The 22,944-nt window shown below is 35.4% G+C and overlaps 3 protein-coding genes and 1 non-coding gene across 4 annotated transcripts in view; all 4 read right to left on the bottom strand.

Moving 5' to 3' along the window:
- The window catches only part of LOC107679273 (E3 ubiquitin-protein ligase DTX4), an 18,526-nt gene extending 11,923 nt beyond the window's left edge, over positions 1-6,603 (bottom strand). The window contains 3 exon segments of the mRNA XM_074186974.1: positions 889-1,867; positions 4,961-5,178; positions 6,332-6,603. Of these exon segments, the coding sequence (XP_074043075.1) occupies positions 889-1,867; positions 4,961-5,171 (1,190 nt within the window). The 5' untranslated portion in view covers positions 5,172-5,178; positions 6,332-6,603.
- Positions 6,604-6,911: 308 nt separating this feature from the next.
- trnaa-cgc (transfer RNA alanine (anticodon CGC)) lies at positions 6,912-6,983 on the bottom strand. The gene has a single exon. It is a non-coding gene; the product is annotated as a tRNA-Ala (tRNA).
- Positions 6,984-10,117: 3,134 nt separating this feature from the next.
- On the bottom strand, positions 10,118-19,602 carry LOC107679287 (prostatic spermine-binding protein-like). Its single transcript, XM_016474810.1, has 3 exons — positions 19,598-19,602; positions 10,936-11,055; positions 10,118-10,698 (listed from the first exon to the last, which is right to left on the bottom strand). Exons 2-3 carry the CDS (start codon positions 11,048-11,050, stop codon positions 10,226-10,228), a joined length of 588 nt encoding a protein of 195 aa, XP_016330296.1. The 5' UTR covers positions 11,051-11,055; positions 19,598-19,602; the 3' UTR covers positions 10,118-10,225.
- coro1b (coronin, actin binding protein, 1B) overlaps positions 14,101-22,944 on the bottom strand; it is an 18,716-nt gene continuing 9,872 nt past the window's right edge. Inside the window, exons 8-11 of the mRNA XM_016474809.1 lie at positions 20,403-20,548; positions 19,182-19,239; positions 15,704-16,012; positions 14,101-14,944 (exon numbers count right to left, since the gene is read on the bottom strand). Coding sequence (XP_016330295.1) covers positions 14,822-14,944; positions 15,704-16,012; positions 19,182-19,239; positions 20,403-20,548 — 636 coding nt within the window. The 3' untranslated portion in view covers positions 14,101-14,821. The remainder of the gene's footprint in view (positions 14,945-15,703; positions 16,013-19,181; positions 19,240-20,402; positions 20,549-22,944) is intronic.

Raw genomic sequence — 22,944 nt, 5'->3', positions numbered from 1 at the left:
ATCTATTCACGAACAGCTTGTAACACTCCAAAGAGAAAGGAAAACTTGAAATCACATCATATGGCCCCTTTAACAGGCCTAAATGTGTCAACATTTCAAGTATTCTTTAAACACAAGTTCCTTTTCTTCAAAAAATAAATTATTACAGAAGTGAAACCATTTCACATCACAGCACAGGCCCACATACAAAGAAAACTAATCAACTAGTAATGTAACCCTTTATAACCACAAAACCTCAATACATGGGATGTACTGGATTCCAGTTCTCGAATGTCATGTTTATGTTACAGCAGTTTTAGTCTGTTCTCAAATGAAAAATGTGTTGTGTAAAGTGCAATAATTCTGAGCTTGCTATCTCTGTGTGTACACATCCTAGAGTGACAGACTTTCTGTAAATATTCAAGGTTCTGACATTTGAGGTGGAAGAGGTTGAAATCAAGCAGCCATTACTCCAGTCTTCAGTGTCACATGATCCTTCAGAAATCCTTCTAATATGCTGATTTGCTGCTCAAGAGAGATTTCTTCTTATTATCAATGTTGAAAACAGTTGTGCTGCTTAATATTTTTTCACTCTTTGATAAATAGAAAGTTCAAAAGAGCAACATTTGTTTAAAATAGTAATCTTTAAATCTTTAAAATAGTCATTTTTTATCAATTTGATGAGTCCTTGCTTAGTAAAATGAAAAAATCTTGCTCACCCCTGACTGTTGAAGGCTAGTGTACATCATTGGAAAATAGTAAACTTCATTCTGTGAAATGCTCATGAGATTCACAGTTGCAGCTGTCATGGTTAAAGTTAGGGTTACCATCTAGACGTGACCGTAATCCCTAGAAAAACAGAGTATCATTTAATTACAATCACAGACAGCTCCAGTCGTGATGACTTACCCTGATGCAATGAGCGCCCGTGACTGTGCCATGGCGATTCTCTGCAGGGCGGGACGGCTTAGGCCAGCCAGACTGCTGCGAGGCGGCACCGGGGTGGCACAAGCTGCTGATGCCGTCGACACGGGACCCAGAACACGAGCAGAGGGCGTGGGAGCGCAGGTGGTTGCCGTAGATATAAGGGCATTGGAGGGTGTAGGTACTGTAGGGTTGGGCGAGGAGGTCGTGTGGGGTGTGGTTGAAGGAGGCAGGGGTGGCGGTACAGCAGGTGGAGGAGGACGGTTGGAGGATATTGACAGGGCGGCAGTGGCTGAGCCCAGCAGGGAGAGGGAGTGTCCAAAGCCCCCACTAGCACCTGAGGTGGAGTTCCTATGTGGCGAGAGGACTCGGGAAAGGGAAGGAGGGTGAGGCAGGGTAAGCGAGTAAGAGTGTCCTCTTGATGGCGCTTTTGGGCTCGGTGGCTTGGGTACGGGTGGGGGCTTCCGCCCCAGAGTTTGTGCCATGCTAGGGGTCTTGACGCCTAAGACTAGCATACACTGCTGGCAGGAACATGGTTGACCCAGTGAAGTAATAGCAGAAGCTGGGAGAGCTCCGCTGGGATAGGCACTGCCATTCCCTCCGCTAACCCCCGATACGCCCACCCCCAAGAGTCCACCACTTCCAGCGGATGACCACGCGTGCGGTTTAGGCAGCGGGCCAGAAACAAGCGGGTAGGCCAGATCTGAGCGCCTCTGGATGCGTCGGCGCCGCTGCGTCTGTCCGTTGATCTGCGTCATAGTCTGCAGGTCTATAAGGTAGCAGAAGCCCAGTGGCGTTAAGTCCAGCCAGGGCTGCTGCCGGTCCCGAGCCGCCTGGATGGCGATGCTCACCGCTGTGTCATACGGCGTCCATGAGCCCGAGTCGTTCTCCCATTCCCACACCCAACCCTGACCCGGAGCCGACCGCGGGTCATAGAAACTTCGCCGCACGGGTCTTAGTGTACCTGTAAGGAAGAGCAGAGATGTTAGCTTAAAGGTGCCATAGAAAGCATTGTTATTTTAAATTGTTCTGATATCTACATAGAAGGTATGTGGCTTAGGTAAGGGCAAAAAATCTCCAGAAACGGTTTTACATGTCCATTTACAACCCTAGGATTTGTCCCTAGAATTAAATGGTCTGTTTTTACCTTATTTGGAAGGGTCATGAATAATAATGTTGAGCTCTGCTCTGATTGGCTGTTTCACAGTGCGGCTCATTTCAGTAGCTCACACAGCAGGAAGGAAACACAGGGAAAATATATATTTCAATACCGTCTCTCGCAGTTATATCGTTGGTTATGTACTGTAATGTAACAGGCTACCACTAGCAAGCAGCTAACCATGTCCCTTTAGTGGCTCGCGTTATTTTATTAGAATGAGCGTTATTTGTTTTCTGTGCCTTTCAGAATACAGACACCAACCCATCTCTGCACTTCACATCCCCTGCACAGCCTGGAACATAACATTTATTTCCATGATCTGCCATTTTCGCTATTATCCTCGCTTGTTTCTTCACAATACCTGCAGAACTTCTGATGAATCGCCTGTGATTTTTGCTATTATCCTCACTTGTTTCTTCACAATACCCGCACAACTTCTGATGATTCGGCTGTGCAGGTTCGGCTGGCGGCTGGCATAGAACATGGGTGGGTATATGCAAATGTTGGGGGCGTAACTATTAGTGAACCCGACTGTAACGTAACAGTCGGTGTTATGTTCTAATTCACCTATTTCTCAGTGGTCTTTTGCATGCACGAGATTTACATAAGAAGGAGGAAACAATGGTGTTTGAGGCTCACGGTATGTCATTTCCACGTACAAAACTGTTATTATTCAACTATGCCAAGGTAAATACAGTTTTCCATTCTATGGCACCTTTAACAAAACTTCTGGCATTGTACAAAATTGTTTGACAAGTACAGATTCTATTCCTGTGTTAATGTATTTCCTTAAAACAGGGATTTCGACAGGAAGTTAAAGGAATAGCTCACCTAAAAATTTAAATTCCCTTTTAATAATAAATTTACAAACCCTTTTTTTGACTACTGCTCATCTTCGGAACACAAATCAAGATATATTTTATTATGAAATTATATTGTAATTTAATGTTTATATTTTAATTATGATCTCTATGTATGTCCATTAAGCAGTGTTTATACACAATGATTTTTGAAGCTGTAAATAAAATGTTTGACAATAAATACTCTTTCAGTCTTCCCACTTCTGAGTTTCATGTTTAATTCAACATGTTACTTGTCTTTTGTTTGTAATTATTTGTGAAATTTACTAGCAATTTCTGAGTGAAAATTGTTTCATTTGTGTTCTGAAGATGAACGGAAGATTTATAGTTGTATTATTATTATTTTTTTAATAAAATTATAATAATTATTAATAATTTTGTTAGTTAGAAATTATAATTATTTATGAAATAAAAATATTTTTTTTATATTACTAAATTATTACAATTAATGTACACCAGGGGTGCCCAACCAAACTTTGCAGGACAGTCGATCGCCAGGAGCAGGGTTGGGCACCCCTGATGTACACAGTACATATAAAAATAACATACAAATGTTACAGCACATCTGAAGATACACAGACTTTTTTTTTTTTATCTGCTATTTCTAATCGGAAGTAAACGTTATGTAAAATTTCAGAAGTAGGAACTTATTAATTGATCCACCATGGAGAGAAAGAATGCAAACTGTACATGTGCATATCTTAGTGATGCACCGAAATTTTGGCAACCAAACATATTCAGCCAAATATATAATAAATAAAAATTCTGCCAAAATAGTTTTGGAGGCCTGAAATCATTTACCAAAACAGTGGCATATAATTGAAGCTTCTTCGATGATGCATTTTGACTGTGTCAGTGTCTTTTTTTTTTGTGCACAAATGTGAAAAAGTTACAAACTTGTAAACATGTCAGCAGTGTGGACATACTTTACAGAGACCAAAATCGATGCTAGAACAGCAATTAATAACATGTAATATATTAGGCTGAAATATCAAGAGGTGGCTTATTGCAGAAGAACTTTACTACACCTGGTTTAACTTATCATCTGAGAACACAACACCCTGAACAGAGTTCATTTTCCAAATTACCGAAACTTTATTTTCAGTTTTGGGTTTTCAGCCAAATGAGTCTTAAACAATACCAAATGCAAAGATACGCATATTAAAATGTCAAGGATGTTACAACAGTTGAGCGCCAGCTGTGACATTACACCGACAGCACATGATAACTTTTGTTATGTCTTTCCAAAGCAAACCTCAAGAATACATTTCAGACATAATAAAAACAAATAAAGTCTTGTCATGTCTGTTCCAGATTCCAAAGTACAAGAGAACTGTGCTACAGTACAATTAGTCTCAAGAATTTGACAGTCCAACAACACAAAGTTGTTATCCATCTGACCCCCCCTTCATGACCTCCCTCTACTACCATTCATTTTTCCATCTCCTCCTCCCTCATGTTTTTGGAGCGATGGGCCGCTACCCTTCACCGACCCTATTCTCTCCATTCCTCCATCTTCCCATGAAGTCTAGTCAGTCCTGCACAATGGCTTTTGTCAGTATGGGTGATGGAGACTCCCAAAATTCTGACAGCCAACAATCCAACCCTTTGTTTCGGCTTATGTTGCCCCTTGTTTTAGGTTCAAATCATTCCTTTCTTCTCGCCAGCAAAGCTCTCATGTGCATTGACAAAAATCATTAAGAGTTCATGGCAGAGCCGCTTGAACTCTACACTGCATGACACATAAACAAGTGTTTATTACAAACATGAAGCTTAAAACTGATTATCAGTGATCTCACTTGAGAAAAATGAAGAGACTGTTGCTGAAATGAAGGTTTTGAGGCCCAGCCCAAACATTTTCATAGCACAATGAGCTTCCAAAACATCTGCAGACGTTTGCCTTCAAGCCATCACAATACAGAGCTGAGATTATTAGCGCATTTGATTGATCTCAGAATAAAGGAACCATATTAATAAAATACAATGGATGTGCTAGATGATGCATGATAAAAGCAGGTACGATTTCGTTCTCTCTCACCGGTATCTTGCCGAAACTGGTGCATAGACTGCAGGTCAATGATGTACGGCGATAGACGCGAGTCGACCTGGCCCAGTACCACGCTCCCGGCGCCGCGAGGGTCGCTGCGGATCACCGCCTCGATGTGATGGGACACCGCCGGGCTGTAGGGTCGCCAGCGCCCGTGCTCGTTCAGCCATTCCCAGACGACCACGGCCGAGGCTAACAACATCTCATACCTACACGAAGAAAAATAAAATCACGTCCACAATAATGACATCTGATAGTGTCTAGACTCAGTTAATTATTTTGCAACGACTAATTCCCGTGCACGGCACAGGTGCGTTTATAAGCAAGCGATGCATTTGACCACAAAGGGAATGTTATGCAGCACGCTGTGGCAAGCCGTGTTAACATTTATCCCTCCCTCTATACTAACTAGTATCTATTGTATGTTTCTGCTGCATGTTTTTTATTAGTAAACTAAAAATGACTAGTACATCTGTAATTTTCAGTAATAACATGCATACTACTTACTCCTTTGCTACTCGTTAATAGTACCTAATACTAGTATAACTGCCTACTCCAGTTTTACTAGACATTGGTACCTACTTAAGAGACACTCGTATCTATCTCAACTGTTAATAGAAATATATATTCCACCCCTCTAGTCACAATTGCTTTTTACTGGTCATATGTAACGACTAACCATTTAATCTTACTAATAAGTTTAAAATGTTACAAGTATCAGTTGGAATACACTAATTTGGTGTCTAATAAGTAGGTGTTCGTGTCTATTTAACAGACACAAGAAAACCCCTAACAGGTCCTAGCAACAACTGGAATAAGAACTAATTAGTGAATAGAAAGTCATATCTGAACCACAGATACCTGTAGAATTCAACAGCAAAAATATGCAATTTTCTATGAGTAAGCACGACTTTTCCCTTTTGGGATATAAACCAACAACAAAGGAAGTACTAGTAATATTTAAAAGAAACAGTTACGGTTAAATAGCTACTTACTAGTAATAAAAATTAAGAATTAGTAATAAAATCAACAGACAATAAATGTTAACACAGCTTGCCACAGAATGTTGTTACACGCAAGACATTTTAGGAACGCATTTTCTTCCACTGCATCCTTAAAAATGTCCATGCTTCGATACAGAAATCGGCTGGGTGGATCTTTAAATCTTTTCGCCATCATTAGTATTCAATCTCTTTAAATATAAAATGGTTGTGATGGTGGCTCAGTTACTTGTTTTATCTGTCAATTCTAATATGCTCACAACCCATATTTTCTAACTGAACGTGCGAGATGCAAGCACACTGCAAAGCAAAAGGCCCGTTTTCTCCAAAATGCGACGAATTAAGACATGCAAGCACTCACCAATAAGAGATCGTTCGTGTTTACTCGTTTGCATTCAAATCGTTGAAGGAGGTGGTAATTGCTTGGGCGAATCCATCTTAACTTGAGCAAAAAGTATATAACAATAGACCCAGGTTTTTTTTTTTCTCAGAGGAAAATGCTAATCGAATTATTACATTATTTTCCTTTTAAATACACAGTCGAGGCAACACGCAGTTCAGGATATCTTAAACGACATGACTCGTTTTATCTACTGCTATGTGAAGACATTTAAATCTTATTCTTATTCTAGTAAGGAATGTGCAGGATTCTTCGATTGCGTCTGTGGCCACGCCCACTGGGGGCTAAACTAACCAATGGCGTGGCGATTTCGACGCCCACTGGCGTTTAACCGACCAATGGTCTGCGCAGGAGTGCAACTTCTGACTCAAGTATCTCCTCCCAAAATCTTCACAAACGTACGCGCAATCGATGGTTTTCTACAGATATAAAATCTATAAATTCAGCGATTGCCATCGCATAGTATGAAATCAAAGTGATTTTTGTATTAGTGTTCTGTGTTTCAAGTGCCATCTATTGTCTTCGTGAAAGAAAAGGTAAGTGGAGATGCCGGGGATTGAACCCGGGACCTCATACATGCGAAGCATGCGCTCTACCACTGAGCTACATCCCCTCGCTGTGCAGAGTGCTGAAATCAAGTCTATAGTTATGAACAGTGTTGGGGGTAACTTATTACAAGTAACGCGAGTTACGTAATCAGATTACTTTTGTCAAGTAACGCATTACTTTTTTAATTTACAAGAAAATATCTGAGTTACTTTTTCAAAAAAGTAATGCCAGTTACTTTGTTTTCCCATTTATTGACCGACAGCTCTCCTGTTCCCATATTGGGAGACATCGGAAGTGCAGAGGAGTTGTGTGCGCTGTGTGAACATGATGTTACTGTAGTTCTAGACTAAATGTGAATGTGCATTAACTCATCCCACTCACAAAAAAACAGATGTAGTATTCATCAAAATGAATTAAAACTGTGAAATGCAAACTCAGAATATGACGCAAACCTGCAATAATTAAATATGTTAAACAACACAAATGTATCTAATCCCATTTTATTAACCAATATCTTTGCTGCTGACCTTTGCTGATCCAGTTCAACCATACTAATAAGCAAGAATGACTTTAGAGAAACTAACAATTGTGCTTTGTTTTTTTATTGCTGAAGAGTGTTTCTTCTCCTGCGTTCTACTGTACAGACGTGAATTTACTTTTCCTTCAGCCTGATGTTTATTCATTACACTTTTTGGTGTGAAAGGGCTTTTATATTTGCTATAAATAGAACTTCTTATGTTAAAAACAATCAAGTAACGCGAAAGTAACGCAAAAGTAATATAACGCATTACTTTCCATAAAAAGTAACGTGATTCGTTACTTTTTTAGGGAGTAATGCAATATTGTAATGCATTACTTTTAAAAGTAACTTTCCCCAACACTGGTTATGAAATGTGAAATGACCTATGCATCATGTTAATTTAATTACTTAAGCAATATCCCCAGGACTGTGGGTCTGTGATTGTACTTTAGACTTTAAAATGGCATAATTTAGTATCATCTGTATTTATTTATGACTTTAAAAACCTTTAAAAAAAACATTGTCTTAGTTAGCAAATATGCATCATCATCATAATCTTGGCCTAAGCCATGAAACCCTGTTGATAACCAACTATGATAAGAGATGTGGTTCATGGTGTGTAGCCTCAAAATGGTTGGTGGTTCGATGCCCTAATGTTACATCAGGGCAAATGTTACGTCCAGGTCACATTTGTGACCTTGGCTTAATTTTCTTTAAACAAAATATTATTTCTCATGATTTGATATGCTCTACACATGTTCTTGATGGGTTTTGTGAGACTGACCATCAGTGAGGCCATATGAAAACACTAGACAATTTTGACAGCCACTTTGACATGAAAATATTTTTCAATGGAAAAATATTTACGCCTCTTAAAAATGTTAACAAGTTTCAAAATGTATTTTCACACAGTCAGCATTTGCAGAAAAAAAACCCAACAGGAAGTGCATAAAACTAACAACTTACGGAAAATGGTGTGGAACCGTTTTACTGACTTTTAAAGTTAATCCTATAAAGCCTACTGTTTCATATTTTATACACAACTTTCTAAGGCTTCAAAAGTATCAACATGATCCAATTTTTTTTTCCTGAAAAACAATGTTGTGTACAATCTACTACAGGCCTTCTGTTGTCCAACTGAGAGTTTATAATTTTTTTAGCAAGTAAATGTCCTTTAGTATAATTGTATAAAAACATCCCCCTTCAGACTGTGGTAAACGTGCCTTTTTGCTTCGAAATCCTTACTGATATTTATAATGTAAATGTAATAATAATTAGCATCGTTAGTAATATTTCAAATATGATAGGAACATTTATTTATCCATCTCTCAATCATCATTGTATTGCATTGCATTATATGTTTTGCCCCCAAAATAGAAAACTACAGAGCTTGGAACATAAAACTAAGCATTTAAATACTATCTTACTATGACATATTATTGGAAGTTTTAGAGTAAAAACAGATGTTTACATGCATTTTATGTGAGTAGTCTAATATATTCTTATGAACATATCATTGATTTTCAGCCCAAACACATATGAAAACCTCTTTTAACATTTGTTTTAATGGTATGTCAATGACAATCAGTGTTGGGAAGGTTACTTTGGAAATGTAATAGGTTACAGATTACAAGTTACCCTACTTAAAATGTAATAAGTAGTGTAACTTTTCAATTACTTTATTAAAGTAATGTAACTGATTACGTTTGATTACTTTTCTACATTTTTAATGTTTTCAACTGTTTATCATTTTTAAACATGTAAACCAGGCAGGGTAAACTTTACAGTAGTACTCAACACTGATTACTGTCACACTTTCGAAATCCTTCATCACTTGAATTAAGATTGTATTTCAATTTTAAAGTAGACATTGGATGCAAAATTCACTTTTACATGGTGTTTGCATATAAATGTATCTTAGCAGTGTGTGGACACAACCACCCTACAATGATAAAAATCCATTCACTTCTTTTTTTTTTTTTTAATCCCCCAAAATCCTAAACAGTCTCAGAAAGGGTGTTGTTTTACACGACCACAGGAATTTTAACCGAAGTATGTTGCAGACCATTCATGAAGACCCTAAAGAATCATATCAACTTGTCCCCTTTGAATCAATGTCCCCTTTGAAGCACCGCCACCACAAAATCAGACTTACTTTGAGATCATTATGAGGTTAAATACATATTTAAAATCATAACAAGAAATATTTTATTAGCTATGATACTGTTTTTGAAATCAAATCTATACATAGCTATGACAGTAAACACTGGAATCTAACAATGCCTTGGAAAAAAACAGTTAATCTTTCAAAAATGAAGCATAGCTATACATAAACCCATATAGGAAATAAAAGAGTTATCGAATAAGCATGTTCTAAACTTCTGAAACATTGGTGTTTCATATTTTAGAGCAGTCACTGCAATTTATGAAATAAATCAATTAAATCTGTATGTGGGAGTGTGTGTGAAAAAAAGCAGATGTAACCCCCTTTGTAATCCTTAACATTTTCATAAGTAACTGTAATTTAATTACACATTTTTTCTCAGTAACTGTAACTGATTACAATTACTTTTATTTTGTAATTAAATTACGTAATTCCGTTACATGTAACTAGTTACTCCCCAACACTGATGACAATAAACTGTTAGTTAAAAGAAAAAACAGATTTTTCAGGCTTTACAGGGTTAAACGGACTCAAAGTTATAAAAAATGTTTCGTGCCACCCACTGGGCCAAGCCACTTTATTTCCCACTTATAAAAATTCAAAAACAATGTCTCTGAGCTTTTCATAAAGCAGTCAAGTCATTTCCATCTTTGTTTTCCTTAGACCAAATTGCACTACCAGTAAACGGCGTCAGATCTACAATCAATTCTAATTTCTCTTCATTCTTCACTTCTTGACTTTTATCCTCTTCTCCTGCTGCTGCCTCCTCCTTCTGTTTCTCCTTCTCTTCTTTCTCTTCCATCTGCATCTTTGCCCTCTCCCTCAGGTCAACGCTGGAATAGTCATCTGAAGAATCATCCCTGTCGTCATCATGCTCCTGTTGTCCCCCCTCCTCCGTGTAACTGTCATTCTGTTTGTCACGACCTTCACCCTCCTCGTCCTCTTTGTCATTATCTCCTATGTTCTCCTCGTCATCATGCCGCTGAGGCCAAATGCGGACACCAAGTCTGTTTTCCACAACCCCGACTCCTTGTCTCAATCGATCCCATAGGCCGCCAGGGGCCAAGACTATGCGCTGGACGGTGTACTGTCCATTTGTGTCTGCGTTAAGTTTTTTATAAAAGTACAGCAGAGTGTAACTGTCATTCTGTTTGTCACGACCTTCACCCTCCTCGTCCTCTTTGTCATTATCTCCTATGTTCTCCTCGTCATCATGCCGCTGAGGCCAAATGCGGACACCAAGTCTGTTTTCCACAACCCCGACTCCTTGTCTCAATCGATCCCGTAGGCCGCCAGGGGCCAAGACTATGCGCTGGACGGTGTACTGTCCATTTGTGTCTGCATTAAGTTTTTTATAAAAGTACAGCAGAGCCAGAACAAGTATGATCCAAATGAAGAGGAGGGCAAGGACAGTTGCGGTGTTGTCCTTATTCATATTTTGCTTCATGATGACTAAAGAGAGTGCAATGAGAAACACACAGGGACTTATTAATGCAATAATTGAATTAAGTGACACATTCCAAATGATACATTTAATAAAATGATAAAACAATTTTAGAAATCCAAATAATACTTTTATTCAAATTATACTTGATTTTGATTACAATATACAAGTAAAAACAACATTTCTGGACACAGTACACTGTAAAAAAAATATTTTTTATGAACATGTAAATAAAGATTATTGGAATAATTTAGGAAGAAAATACAATTTCAGTCTTTCTATTTCAAAATTTCAAATTTAATATGTTACTTGCATTTCTTTGTAATTATTTGTGAATTTACTAGCAATTTCTGAGTGAAAATATGTCTACACCAATGTTTTTCAGTGTACATGAATACATAGCAATACACAATGTCTTCATCAATGTTATTTTTTTTTAATATTAAGTTTTTAATTTTGTATTTTCCATTTTCATTTTAAGTTTTAGTAATGTTTGTGTGTTTTTGTCAGTTTAATTAGTTACTGATTTTTTGTTCAAATATGTCTATATAGTTTTTAATTCATTTTTATTTCAGTTTTAGTTTGAATTATTTTAGTACATCACTAAATGAAAATGAGAAATGTGTTTTATTGAACATTTGAAATATGTTATTTTATTTTAATTGACATTTATTTTATTTCAAGTAACATTTTTTTTATGTTTGTAGTTTTAGTTTAGTTAAGGTGGTACCCATTTACAAGGTACTAATATGTATACTATACCACATACTTTTATTACTTTATTTTATTTATTTAGTCATTTATCAGACGCTTTTATCCAAAGCGACTTACAAATGAGGACAACAGAAGCAATCAATTGTAACAACTAAAAACAGATCCAAAACTAAAAGCTAAAACTTTATAAATACTACCTATACACATTTTAAAAATAAAGAGATTAAATAAAAATGACAAATGCATACAACAAAATTTCAAAACTTAACATATAAATGAAAAACAAAAAATAAAGCTAAAAACAATTCAAAATATTAAAGAACAAAAGGTATAAGAGTATAATAATGATTCTAACATAACACTAAGCCAAACACCAAAAAAAAACCAACTACATATGTGTATGTACAACCACACACACATACATATATACATACACATTTATAAATTCAATATATATATTATTTCATTTCCATTTAGTTTGTTGAAGTATTAAAATAACTCAAATTAAATAAAACTAAAACTTAATAAAAGGCCGATACAGACATAATAAATGTAGACATAATTTAACTAAAATTAAAATAAATAACAAATACAAATAAGAGAGAGAGAGAGAGATACCGCACGCAATTAAGAACATGATGACAACTTTGATTTTGATGTAAAATATAAATTCTAAACCCTTTCTCAATATTTATTTATTATGTCATAATTTTTAAATGTATTTAATGGATATTCAAATTTAAAGCAGTTTAGTGGGTAATGTTGAGGTAAATGTAATAAAGAAATATGCATAAGAATTCAAAAAATAATACATTTGGCTCGAATTTTAGAACGATCATCTGATCTTGAAACTTGGAATTGACTATATGCGCACATTTTATAGTCAAACCAATATTTCAAAAGAGAGCATGTGCAAAATATCTTATATATAGAGTCCGCACAGGAAGAGTTGAGTGGAACATAGTTTCCTTTTGCTAGAGATTGTGTGATGAAGCGCAAGTCTCTCTTAGACCACATCCTGTTGTAAATGCTGAGTTTAAAGATGCTATGAACCATGAAAACAAGAATGCTTCACTGCTTGTGCAGTGCAGAGATACAGTACACAATGCAACGATATGATATCTGTGTTTGTTACACAACACCACAAAAGTTGCAATTATATCGTGACATATTGTTTTTTTTAAATACCATTTGAACGTTTTCGACTCAAGTTACAAGTTATATGTGAGAAGGGCCACAGAGTCGAGATGCAGGCAAAATTTGGTTCAAGAAAAAATATTTTTCTCAATCATAGCAGGTCAAGTATCCCTAAATCAGTTTTTAACATCACTGCACATGCCATTTTAGTTGTAGAAATTTAGTTTAGCCTTGATTAACCTGAACTACTTCTTAGTTTCCAGATTAGCCAGGAAATGTGCACACTTACAGTAGAAATCGCTGTCTAGCACTTAGCTAGTACACCTGCGTGTCTAAAATTAGCACTAAACATTTGTTTTGACCTCATCCACAGGCCTGATGCTTGTAACGTGATGAATAATAAAAGCGAATGATATACAGTAGAAATGGGTGAATGTCATTTATTAAAAAGAACAGATTAAGTCAGCACTTAAGTTTTAAGTAAATGGATACTTAGATAATTTACAACATATACAACTGATAAAGCTAGACTTAAAATCATTCACAGAGGAGGATGAGTCGACCCTCGGTTTGAGTCATCCCTGATTGTAGTGCCCTTGATTAAGACTAACAAATACAAAAACAACACCATCTAAGCCTATCAACATCACATCATTCTACTATTATTTTTCAGATTCAATCAAACAGGAATGAAGCACAATTATTCATCGAGGTACAGGATGAATCTCAACAAACCTGTCAAGAACATGTCCAGGCCACCCCAAATCCAAGGAAAAAATATGAAAATGTTATATGTTGTTATATTATATAATAAAAGAATAATAATTCTATTTTGAAAAAAAGAAAATCAAGAGTAATTCGTTTTTTTTTAAATGACAATCATGACATTTCTATGACAATTAAGCACATTTTGCATTACCATAATGTAAAACTATTCTCATTTATATATCATAGTGGTATTTGTTTTACCTTAAATTTGGTTTAAATGTAGAAAAATTTTTTTTTTTTTACTGCAGTATGGTAAAATGATTATTGTCTTGCAGTAATGGGAATATAATAAAAAAAATCAACTAATCCTGAAAAAATATGAATTAACAAAAGATCTGAAGTAAAATTTTGATTGCAATATACAGAATTCACTTAAAACATGTCCAAATACATGTAAAAAAAAAAAAAATTATAGATTTGATTTTGGTGTGAAATGGACATCTTTTCATTCTACAAGCTCTGCACTATTATTTTCATTACCAAAACTCTTGCTCTAATGTTTTTTCGTTATATTGATAGCTCACAAATTCCTTCAACACCAAGTACAGTTTCTATCACATGCTACTCACGTATCCACATATTAAACTCTAAAAACATCCAAAAATCAATGCTACATGTGTTAAGACATACAAATGGAAGAGAGGAGCTGTTGAGGGCAGCTAAACCCAAGAACAGTGCTAGTCAATGTACTTATGTTGATAAACACCATTGAACTTTAGTGAAAAAAAAAGGAATAAATTCAGCATGTTGGATTATTACATTTCCTGAAGGTTTCAAGATTCAAACTACTTTCATTAAGTAGAAGCGTTTATAAATGCCGTTTTAATGCAGGCTACAAGAGATTATCAAGTCTGCTTTTTATTTAAAGTTTGCATGTTTATGCAAATAGTGACCCAACCAAATTTAGACTTCAAAGTCTGTAGTTAGCAGTAGTGAGTACCTGATGTAACAGCCCTATTAAAAGCACAAAATAAGCAGCATTTAGAATATTGAATTTCAGTGCATTAAAAACCAAAGTATACTGATAAAGCTCAAATCTCAATTACTTCTTTGTATCTCTATGCCACAGTAATGGAACTACATTTCCCATAACCCTTCAGTGAAGCTTTCTGAATCTGGGTAAGGCTACGTGTTGTGATATGTTTGTAGTTTCCTTCACACTTCTCCATCCTCAAAACGGGCAAGCTGCCTTTCCAGGACGTCGATCCTGTGACCCTGAGCCAGAACCAGAGCACGCAACGCCCGAATCTCCGTCAGGACATCAGAAAGTTGGTCCTCCTATGCAAGAAAGAAAACATTTGGGCTTTAATATTAGGCATAAAAATTAACATTTAGGCTTAATAACATAAACAGGCACGCGTCAGTTAAACTGCTCAAAAGTATGGAAGCCCGTTTCCACCACAAAAAAACAAACAAAAAAACGTATCTTACTTAATTAGTAGTCTTGCTTTTTCTGAACTCAGAATTACGAGATATAAACTCGCAATTCTGAAAAAAGAGATGTTAACTTGCAATTGCAAAATATAAATTTGCAATTCTGATAAGAAAATTCAGAATTGTGAGATAAAAAGTCACAATTACCTTTTTTTGTTTTGACATTCCGTGGCGGGAAAAAAAAAACAAATTGCGAGATATAAACTAAAAATTGTGAGATGTAAACTCTGAATTTTGAGAATCCTGAGTATACATCTCACAATTCTGTCTTTTTTTCCCTCAGAACCACGAGTTCATATCTCACAATGCTGTTTATATATCTCACAATTCTGACTTTTTCTCAGAATTGTGAGAAATAAAAGTCCAAACTGTGAGGTAGTCACAGTTACTTTTTTATTATTTTGTGGCAGAAATGGCCTTCCATACAAAAGTGACAGTAAAGACGGCTTTCCCATCACAGAAATAAATTGCATATATATATACATACATAACATACATACATAGTATATATATATATATATATATATATATATGTGTGTGTGGTGTGTGTATATATATATATATATATATATATATATTATAAAATGTCAACTTGTCATTCACCTCTTTCTTTACTCTCTCTATCCCTCCATCTACATCCCCTCTTCCTTCTCTGTGGCCCAACCCCTCGCTCTCCATCTCAACTGCCATAGGGTTTGGTGGCGCAGTAGTGCTGGTGGGACTAGTGTTGGTCTGAGAGAGCAGCTTGGGTCGACCCCGGAGCGTGCCACATTTGGATGGAGGGGCCGTGTAGCCCCCACTGAGGGAAACAAGGATTGGAGGAGCGTCCTGTCCTGCTATCCAATCTTCTGCCAGTAGAGCGGGTTCTAATCCCGCCGTATCCGGGTAAAGATCCCCTTGAAACAGGTCAGACTGATTGTGGGTGGAAAAAAAAAGATCCATTTAGACAGAGGATGCAGTTGGATAAATACACCTTGGCCAGTTTAGACGCCATATTGAATTTAACACAGATGAAAACGAGGCTATGAGGGACAGAATGGCACGCACTGTATAAAAGTCCTAGATCATGCCATTTTCTCAAAACCTTTAAAAACTGTTTTACAGAGTTTTGTCTGCTTAAAAGTTTTTTTTTTTTTCAAAAGATGTTTCATCAGCTGAACAATTGCTATGTTGTTAAACAACAATACAATCTATTGAACGCACTGTACTTCTGTCCCTCACAGCCTCGATTTCATTCCTGTCAAAACTTGTCAAAACCCTGACTGAGGTCTATATGCGAGTAGTTTGCTAAGGGGCAGTTGAAAAGATTTTCTTACTTCCTCTTTCACAAAGGCTCCAAAAATACAGCAGTGCGGCATTACCCCGAATACAAAAAATACCTGCAATATGCTAATTCCAGCAAATTCATGTAAGTTGCCCATTTTATTTCTGTTTTTCTTTCAGTTCACCCAAAAATGGAAAATCTGTCATAATTTTCTCATCCTCATGTCATTCCAAAGCCGTAAGACTTTTTTTCTTATGAGTAAATGATGACAGAATTTTCATTTTTGAGTGAATTATCCCTTTAAAGAGTGTGAAGTGAGGGAAGTATGACGTTTGTTTATTTTTACAAACTGAGCAAATTAATTTTCTGTGGCAATTAATTTGTGACAGCATCTGTAAATTTCCATCATGATTTTTTTACACTTTTTTTATTGTGCAGTTTTTGTCAAGGTTCAACTTTCAGTCATTTTCAAAAGCGATTTCTACTCTGAAGTATCAGGATAACTTAATAATTGAAGTAATGGAGCATCTGATGGGGAAAATGGTATAAATTTAATATTTTTCAAATATCAGCCAGCAAATTTGGGTCTGTCCAATGTTTTGTTTTGAAACATATGATGTCATTCCTCAATATGTCAACATGAGTCAATATGAGCATTTCATCACCATCTGAACATATTTTTGGAACAAACTGGAGGCAATATGGCTGATAGCTGCCTTCCAACAAGGGGAGACCCAAGCAAGAGAGCATTTACAATATGGTATTTTTCAGTGAACGTCCTGTCTCAGTCTAATCTTGCAAAGCATTTAAAACAGAAAATCAGAACCAAAGGTCTTGTAGATAATTGTTTCACAGTCTGGATATGGATCTTTGCTTGTTTGCAATGCGAGGGTAAATAAAGAACTGATGTTTTAATAAGTAAAAGCGTTTTCTTTACTCAGAAACACTATGTCTATAAAGGCTAATGCCCTCTAGTTGTAGCCAGTTTACTTTTGTACGTTTTAAATATCCTGTGCATAGAGGTCCATCTTTTATATCATGAGATTTTGGCCAAATGTATTACAGGGTTTCTGCAGGATTTTTAAGCTCAAATTTAAGACTTCTTAAGACCTGCACAAATAAAATGAATACCATGAGCGGGGTAGGGCAACGTCTATGGTAACATATTAAACTGTAAAAAGCATGATATACAGTTCAGATACAAGTTTTTACAAAAACAAAGTTTTATAAAATGATACACTTCACATTTCAGCCTTTAAACCATTTTTAATAAAATGGATGAGTCAAAAGTATTAATTATTATATTAATTTAAACAATGATTATCAATAAATTATTATATTACTTAACATATAAACACATTTTACTGTTTAGATTTTTATAATGCATTATCTTCTTATCGATCCACTAGTTGACATTTACAGCTCTGCGTGTTTGCAGGGTAAAAACATGGGTCGATTTTCACATTGGTCTGAACAAAAACAACCCCAATACTGTGTTCCTGCAATACCAGAGGCTGCAGTTTCAGGACCGCAGTTCTCTTAGGACCCTTTTTTTTCTTCAAATCAAATCAAAGTTTATTTATAGAGCACTTTTTTAAAACAACAATTGTTTTCCAAAGTGCTGTACAAGCATAATCAAAGTAAAACAATTTTACACATAACAAAAGCAACAAACAATAACAATAACCGAATACAAAAAAACTAAAAAGCTGTGCAAAACAGTTAATTGTGCTGCTGGATGTTGTAAACTAGTATTCAAATTATTTAACATTTATTTATGTACCAATAAACTCACTAATTTGTACCGCATAGGCTACATACAAAAAAAAAAAAATTATAAAAAAACAAACAATAGGGTCCTAGAAATGCGGTCCTAAAATTGTAGCCTCCATTATTGCAGGAATACCCTACTCCAATAAAACAGGCTTATTGAAAATGCACATTCATTCTCTGCCAGCAGGAGGTGCTTTTGGAACAGCAGAAATATAGCAGTTTCCCCGGTAACGTCAGAACACAAATCAGCACCGGACTTTGAAACATGCAGAGCTCACGTTTATTTAATGAAATAATAGTTTAATCGTCACATTCAGCCATATCGCAATTCTGGTCTTTCCGTCCCCAAATTTAAGAGCTCCTGAAATCATAATTAAGACTTTCTTGTACAATTTAAGACTTTTTATGGCCTTAAATTTGATACAACTAAATTTAAGACTTTTTAAGGACCCGCAGAAACCCTGTATTAAACAACAAGAAAATCTGAGCTCCCATATAGCTACAATAAACGTCATAACCTGTAAATTGATGAAAATGTAATGCGATGCACATACTGAGCATGATTTTCATAAAATGTTAAGTGCAAGGGTCTGATCATATATAAAGCCACAATACCAATTCTGATGACACAGTGTTTAATTAAATATATTATATATATTAATTAATTTAGGGTCTGATCTAATTGGCGCCCTTTGTTTAGTCACGAGGCATTAAACGTCGGCGATAATCGCGCGCGATATTCGTCCCGGTGTGAACAAGCCTTAATTATTTAAAAAAACAAAAAAAAACAAAAAAAAATGTTTCCCCCTTTCTATCTTTTTTTGTTGTTGCTATATTTCAGTGCTTAGTGGTGTGCCGTGGGATTTTTTACTTATTAAAACTGTGCCGCGGCAGAAAAAAAGATTGGGAAACACTGATGACGAAATAGAATGACTGAAATATTAGTTGTCAGACGTTACTTAATAACTTTCCTTTCTGACTCGCTTAAACCCACAAAATTCAGAACTGAATGAGTGGTCGCTCTGACATGCAGACTGAACTTACCTTCCGCGGCACAGTCATAGATATGGGCTCAACCTTCCTCTCGTGCAGTTTGTAGAACCTGATGGAATAAAATGAAGAATAATGGAGATAAATGCAAGCACCTGAGAGATGCGATTTAAGAATCAGTGCAGATGTGAACTAATCAGATCTTCTTTCTCCACAATAAAAATGAAAGCGAAAGATTTTTAGCGAATAACACTTACTTCAGTTTGTTTCTCACACAAAGCTACTGTACAGCTTCAAAACATTTGGAATTATATTGCATGAGTGGTATAAACTACTTTTATGGTTCTTTTTGTCATTTTTGAAGCTTGAAAGCATCTTGTTAGTATATGCCTATGTTGTATGGAAGAGAATATCCGCATAAAGTGTGGGGTCTTGTAAGATTTTTTCTCTGTTAGGAAAGAAATTGATACTTTTATTCAGCAAGCATGCATTCATTTATGAAAAAGTAACAATAAAGACATTTAAAATGTTATTTCTATTTTTATTTAAAATATATATAATGAATATTATATTAAATTATGAATAATCAATTATTCTTTAGCACCAAATCAGCAAATATTAGAATGCTTTTTGAAGGATCATGTGACACTAAAGACTGGAGTAATGGCTGCTGAAAATTATTTATAATTTAAAGTTTAATATATTTTAAAATAAAAAACTGTTATTTTAAATTGTAATAATATGTCAGAGAATTAATGTTTTACAGTATCTTTGATTAATAAAAATGCAGTCTTGGTGAGCCTTTTTCAAAAACATAAAAAATGTAATTAAATATTGTATTTAAAAACACACACAAAAAAATCAACTTTTAAAGTAGTAATATACTATATGTATGTTGTAAAGTGAATATTCTTCAGTTTGTTTTTTTTGTTTTTGGTGTGTTCCATGGAAGAAAGAATGGAATCACATGCAGGTGAGAAAATATTTTCATTTTCCTTTTTTGTGAACCATTCTTTAACTTCCCATTTGCTCAGTTTTATATTTCTTAGTCAAGCACTCCGGCCAAATAACCTGTCAAACAGAACAAACAACTTTTGCACTAAGCAAAAGACTGAAAATGGAGTTGCCACTCACATGTTTTCAGGGCATTCATTAAGGCAAATTAAATGCAATCAAATCCACACCAAAATGGGATTAAATGGAAAGAATCACAAAATCAAGCAATGACAAATATGATTACACTGTCTTAAAGTAACACACTAGTTCAGTTCACACCTTGCTATTTCACACTTGTTGACATCTACTCCTCGTTTGCTTAGGAAACCAGCACCTCTCTGCGGCTCCTTACTGCTGTACAGACTCAGGAAATGAATATACGGTGACTCATCTGTCACCTCAAAGTAACGAATAGTACAATCCCCCTGTGAGAGAGAGACAGTTGTGTTAGAGCTCATTGACAACATTGAATTTAATCAATTATCGGTTATACTTTTATTACACATGCCTATGAGAAACAAGTACCCTGGTATATACAGTGGATTTTAGCAAATGGCTGCAATATAACAAAGAGTGAAAAATTTAAGGGGGTCTGAATACTTTCTGTACCCACTGTATCAAAGTACCACGGTATTCAAATCTAATACCATCACTGTGCCATTTACCACCACTTCATTCTTGCATATTCAAAATCTCATACAAAAAAGATAAAAATTTGGGGTCAGTAAGACTTTTTTTTTTTTTAAAGAAATTAATAATTTTATTCATTAAGGATGCATTAAATTTGATCAAAAGTGAGTAAATCACAAGTCAATTTCAAATAAATGCTGTTCTTTTGTTATTAATAAAAGAATCCTGGAAAAATGTATCACAGTTTCCACAAAAATATTATGCAGCACAACTGTTTTCAATATTTAGAATAATAAGAAATGCTGAATGATCATGTGACACTGAAGACTGGAATAATGGTTGCTAAAAATTCAGCTTCAACATTATAGTAATAAATTATATTTTAAAGGGTTAGTTCACCCAATTTATGAAAAATTAGCCCATAAATTACTCACCCTCAAGTCATCCTAGGCGTACACCATCTGCTGTCAGAGAGTGAAAGTGCACTTTCATCCAGCGTGTCTCTCACATGTTCCGGCATGTGCTTCTCGTCCGCGCTTGTTTACATCAGAGTGCACACGCGTCTTTCACGCAGCATACAGCTGTGTCGTGCATTTTGACCAGTTGATGGGAAAAGTATTCTTAAAATGCATTCAAAATTCGGAATAATTTGTAATATATAATTATTCACGGTATTTAGAAGTGCCCATGATAACAATATTGTGCATATTCATTACCGTGATATATCGCATTACCGAATACCGGCACAAGTCTAGAAGAAAGTCGTATACACCTAGGATGACTTGAGGGTGAGTAATTTATGGGCTAATTTTCATTTTTGGGTGAACTAAAATATATTACAATAGAAAAGTTACTTCACATTGTAATAATATTTCACAACAATACAGTTTTACTGTATTTTGATCAAATAAACGAAGCCTCAGTGAGTTTTTAACAAAAATCTTACTGACTCCAAACTTTTAAACGGTAGTGCACTGTAAAAAATGACCGTGAATTTAACGGTAAAAGACTGTAAAAATGCTACAGTAAAAACCTGTTAAATGGTTAACGGTAAATTCCCCTACTATATACGGTGAAAAACTGTATTGGACATTACATGTATTGGACATTAATTTTACGGTAGTATACCGTTTTTGGAAGTGAAAAAGACCGTATAATTTACAGTGAATAACCGTAAATTGACATTCCCAGAATTCCCTGCGTTACATTTCAAATTTGATGTTTTTTTTGTTGAAATAACTGTTTCTTCTTAGTTTTTCTTATCAGTTTTGTGTATTAGGGTTGTGTGTTACACCTAATGTTGTTAAATGAATGTTTATTGCATTATTTCAGTTTCATGTGTGTTACCATGATGGTGTTTAGTGTCTGTGTGAATGACACTGTGCACCTTCTATATATGTTATTATTTAAAAGCTGCTTGTGATGGGCTTTGGTTCATCATGTGACTTTCTCATCACCACCTGCATTTGGTGGTTATCAGTGTATTACAAAGGTGCAAAACAGATTTCAGTACTTCAATAGGTTGGTATATTAACATTATATCAGTTAATGAAAATACGGTATTCACCTGTAAATTTAAGGTAAAACCGTAAAACCTAAAACGTTGCTACTGTATTTTTTACGGTAAAATTCCGGCAACCACAGCTACCGTTTGTTTACCGTAAATTTTATGGATTTTTTTTTACAGTGTGTATTTTTGTTTACTGTATGTGAATAAGGAAACCTACGCAGGCAGTGAGTATGTTTACATGTACAACAATACTCCGATTTTAATACGATTAAGACAATACTCTGATTAAGAATCTACCATGTAAACAGAGAATTTTGATTACCTTAATCCGTCTAAAGTCATATTCGAAGTAAACAGAAATCGAATTAAGACATGTGGAGTATTCCTATTTTAGTCGCATTACTGAAGTGCAGTATAGACATGTAAACACCTTAATCACATTATTACCATCGTGTAGGACGTTTCGTTGCATTTTGCGACAGGATACACACATGGCAGTGCTCAACCGTTTGACGGCAAACAAAAAAACGGCTTCAACAACGCCGTCGTCTGTTTGCATGTATAGCATGACAAATAATTAACTGCACTTGAAGCTTTCATAAAATTAAAAATGAAACACCCAAAACTGTACATGGCATCATCACGAAGACGAACTATATGTTTATACGTGAAATTCCGGAG

Source organism: Sinocyclocheilus anshuiensis, unplaced genomic scaffold (genome assembly GCF_001515605.1).
Source record: "Sinocyclocheilus anshuiensis isolate Anshui unplaced genomic scaffold, SAMN03320099.WGS_v1.1 scaffold1644, whole genome shotgun sequence".
Classification (NCBI taxonomy): Eukaryota; Metazoa; Chordata; class Actinopteri; order Cypriniformes; family Cyprinidae; genus Sinocyclocheilus; species Sinocyclocheilus anshuiensis.
The sequence above is the reverse complement of the archived record's forward strand: the minus strand, read 5'-3'. Positions and strand labels throughout refer to the sequence as shown.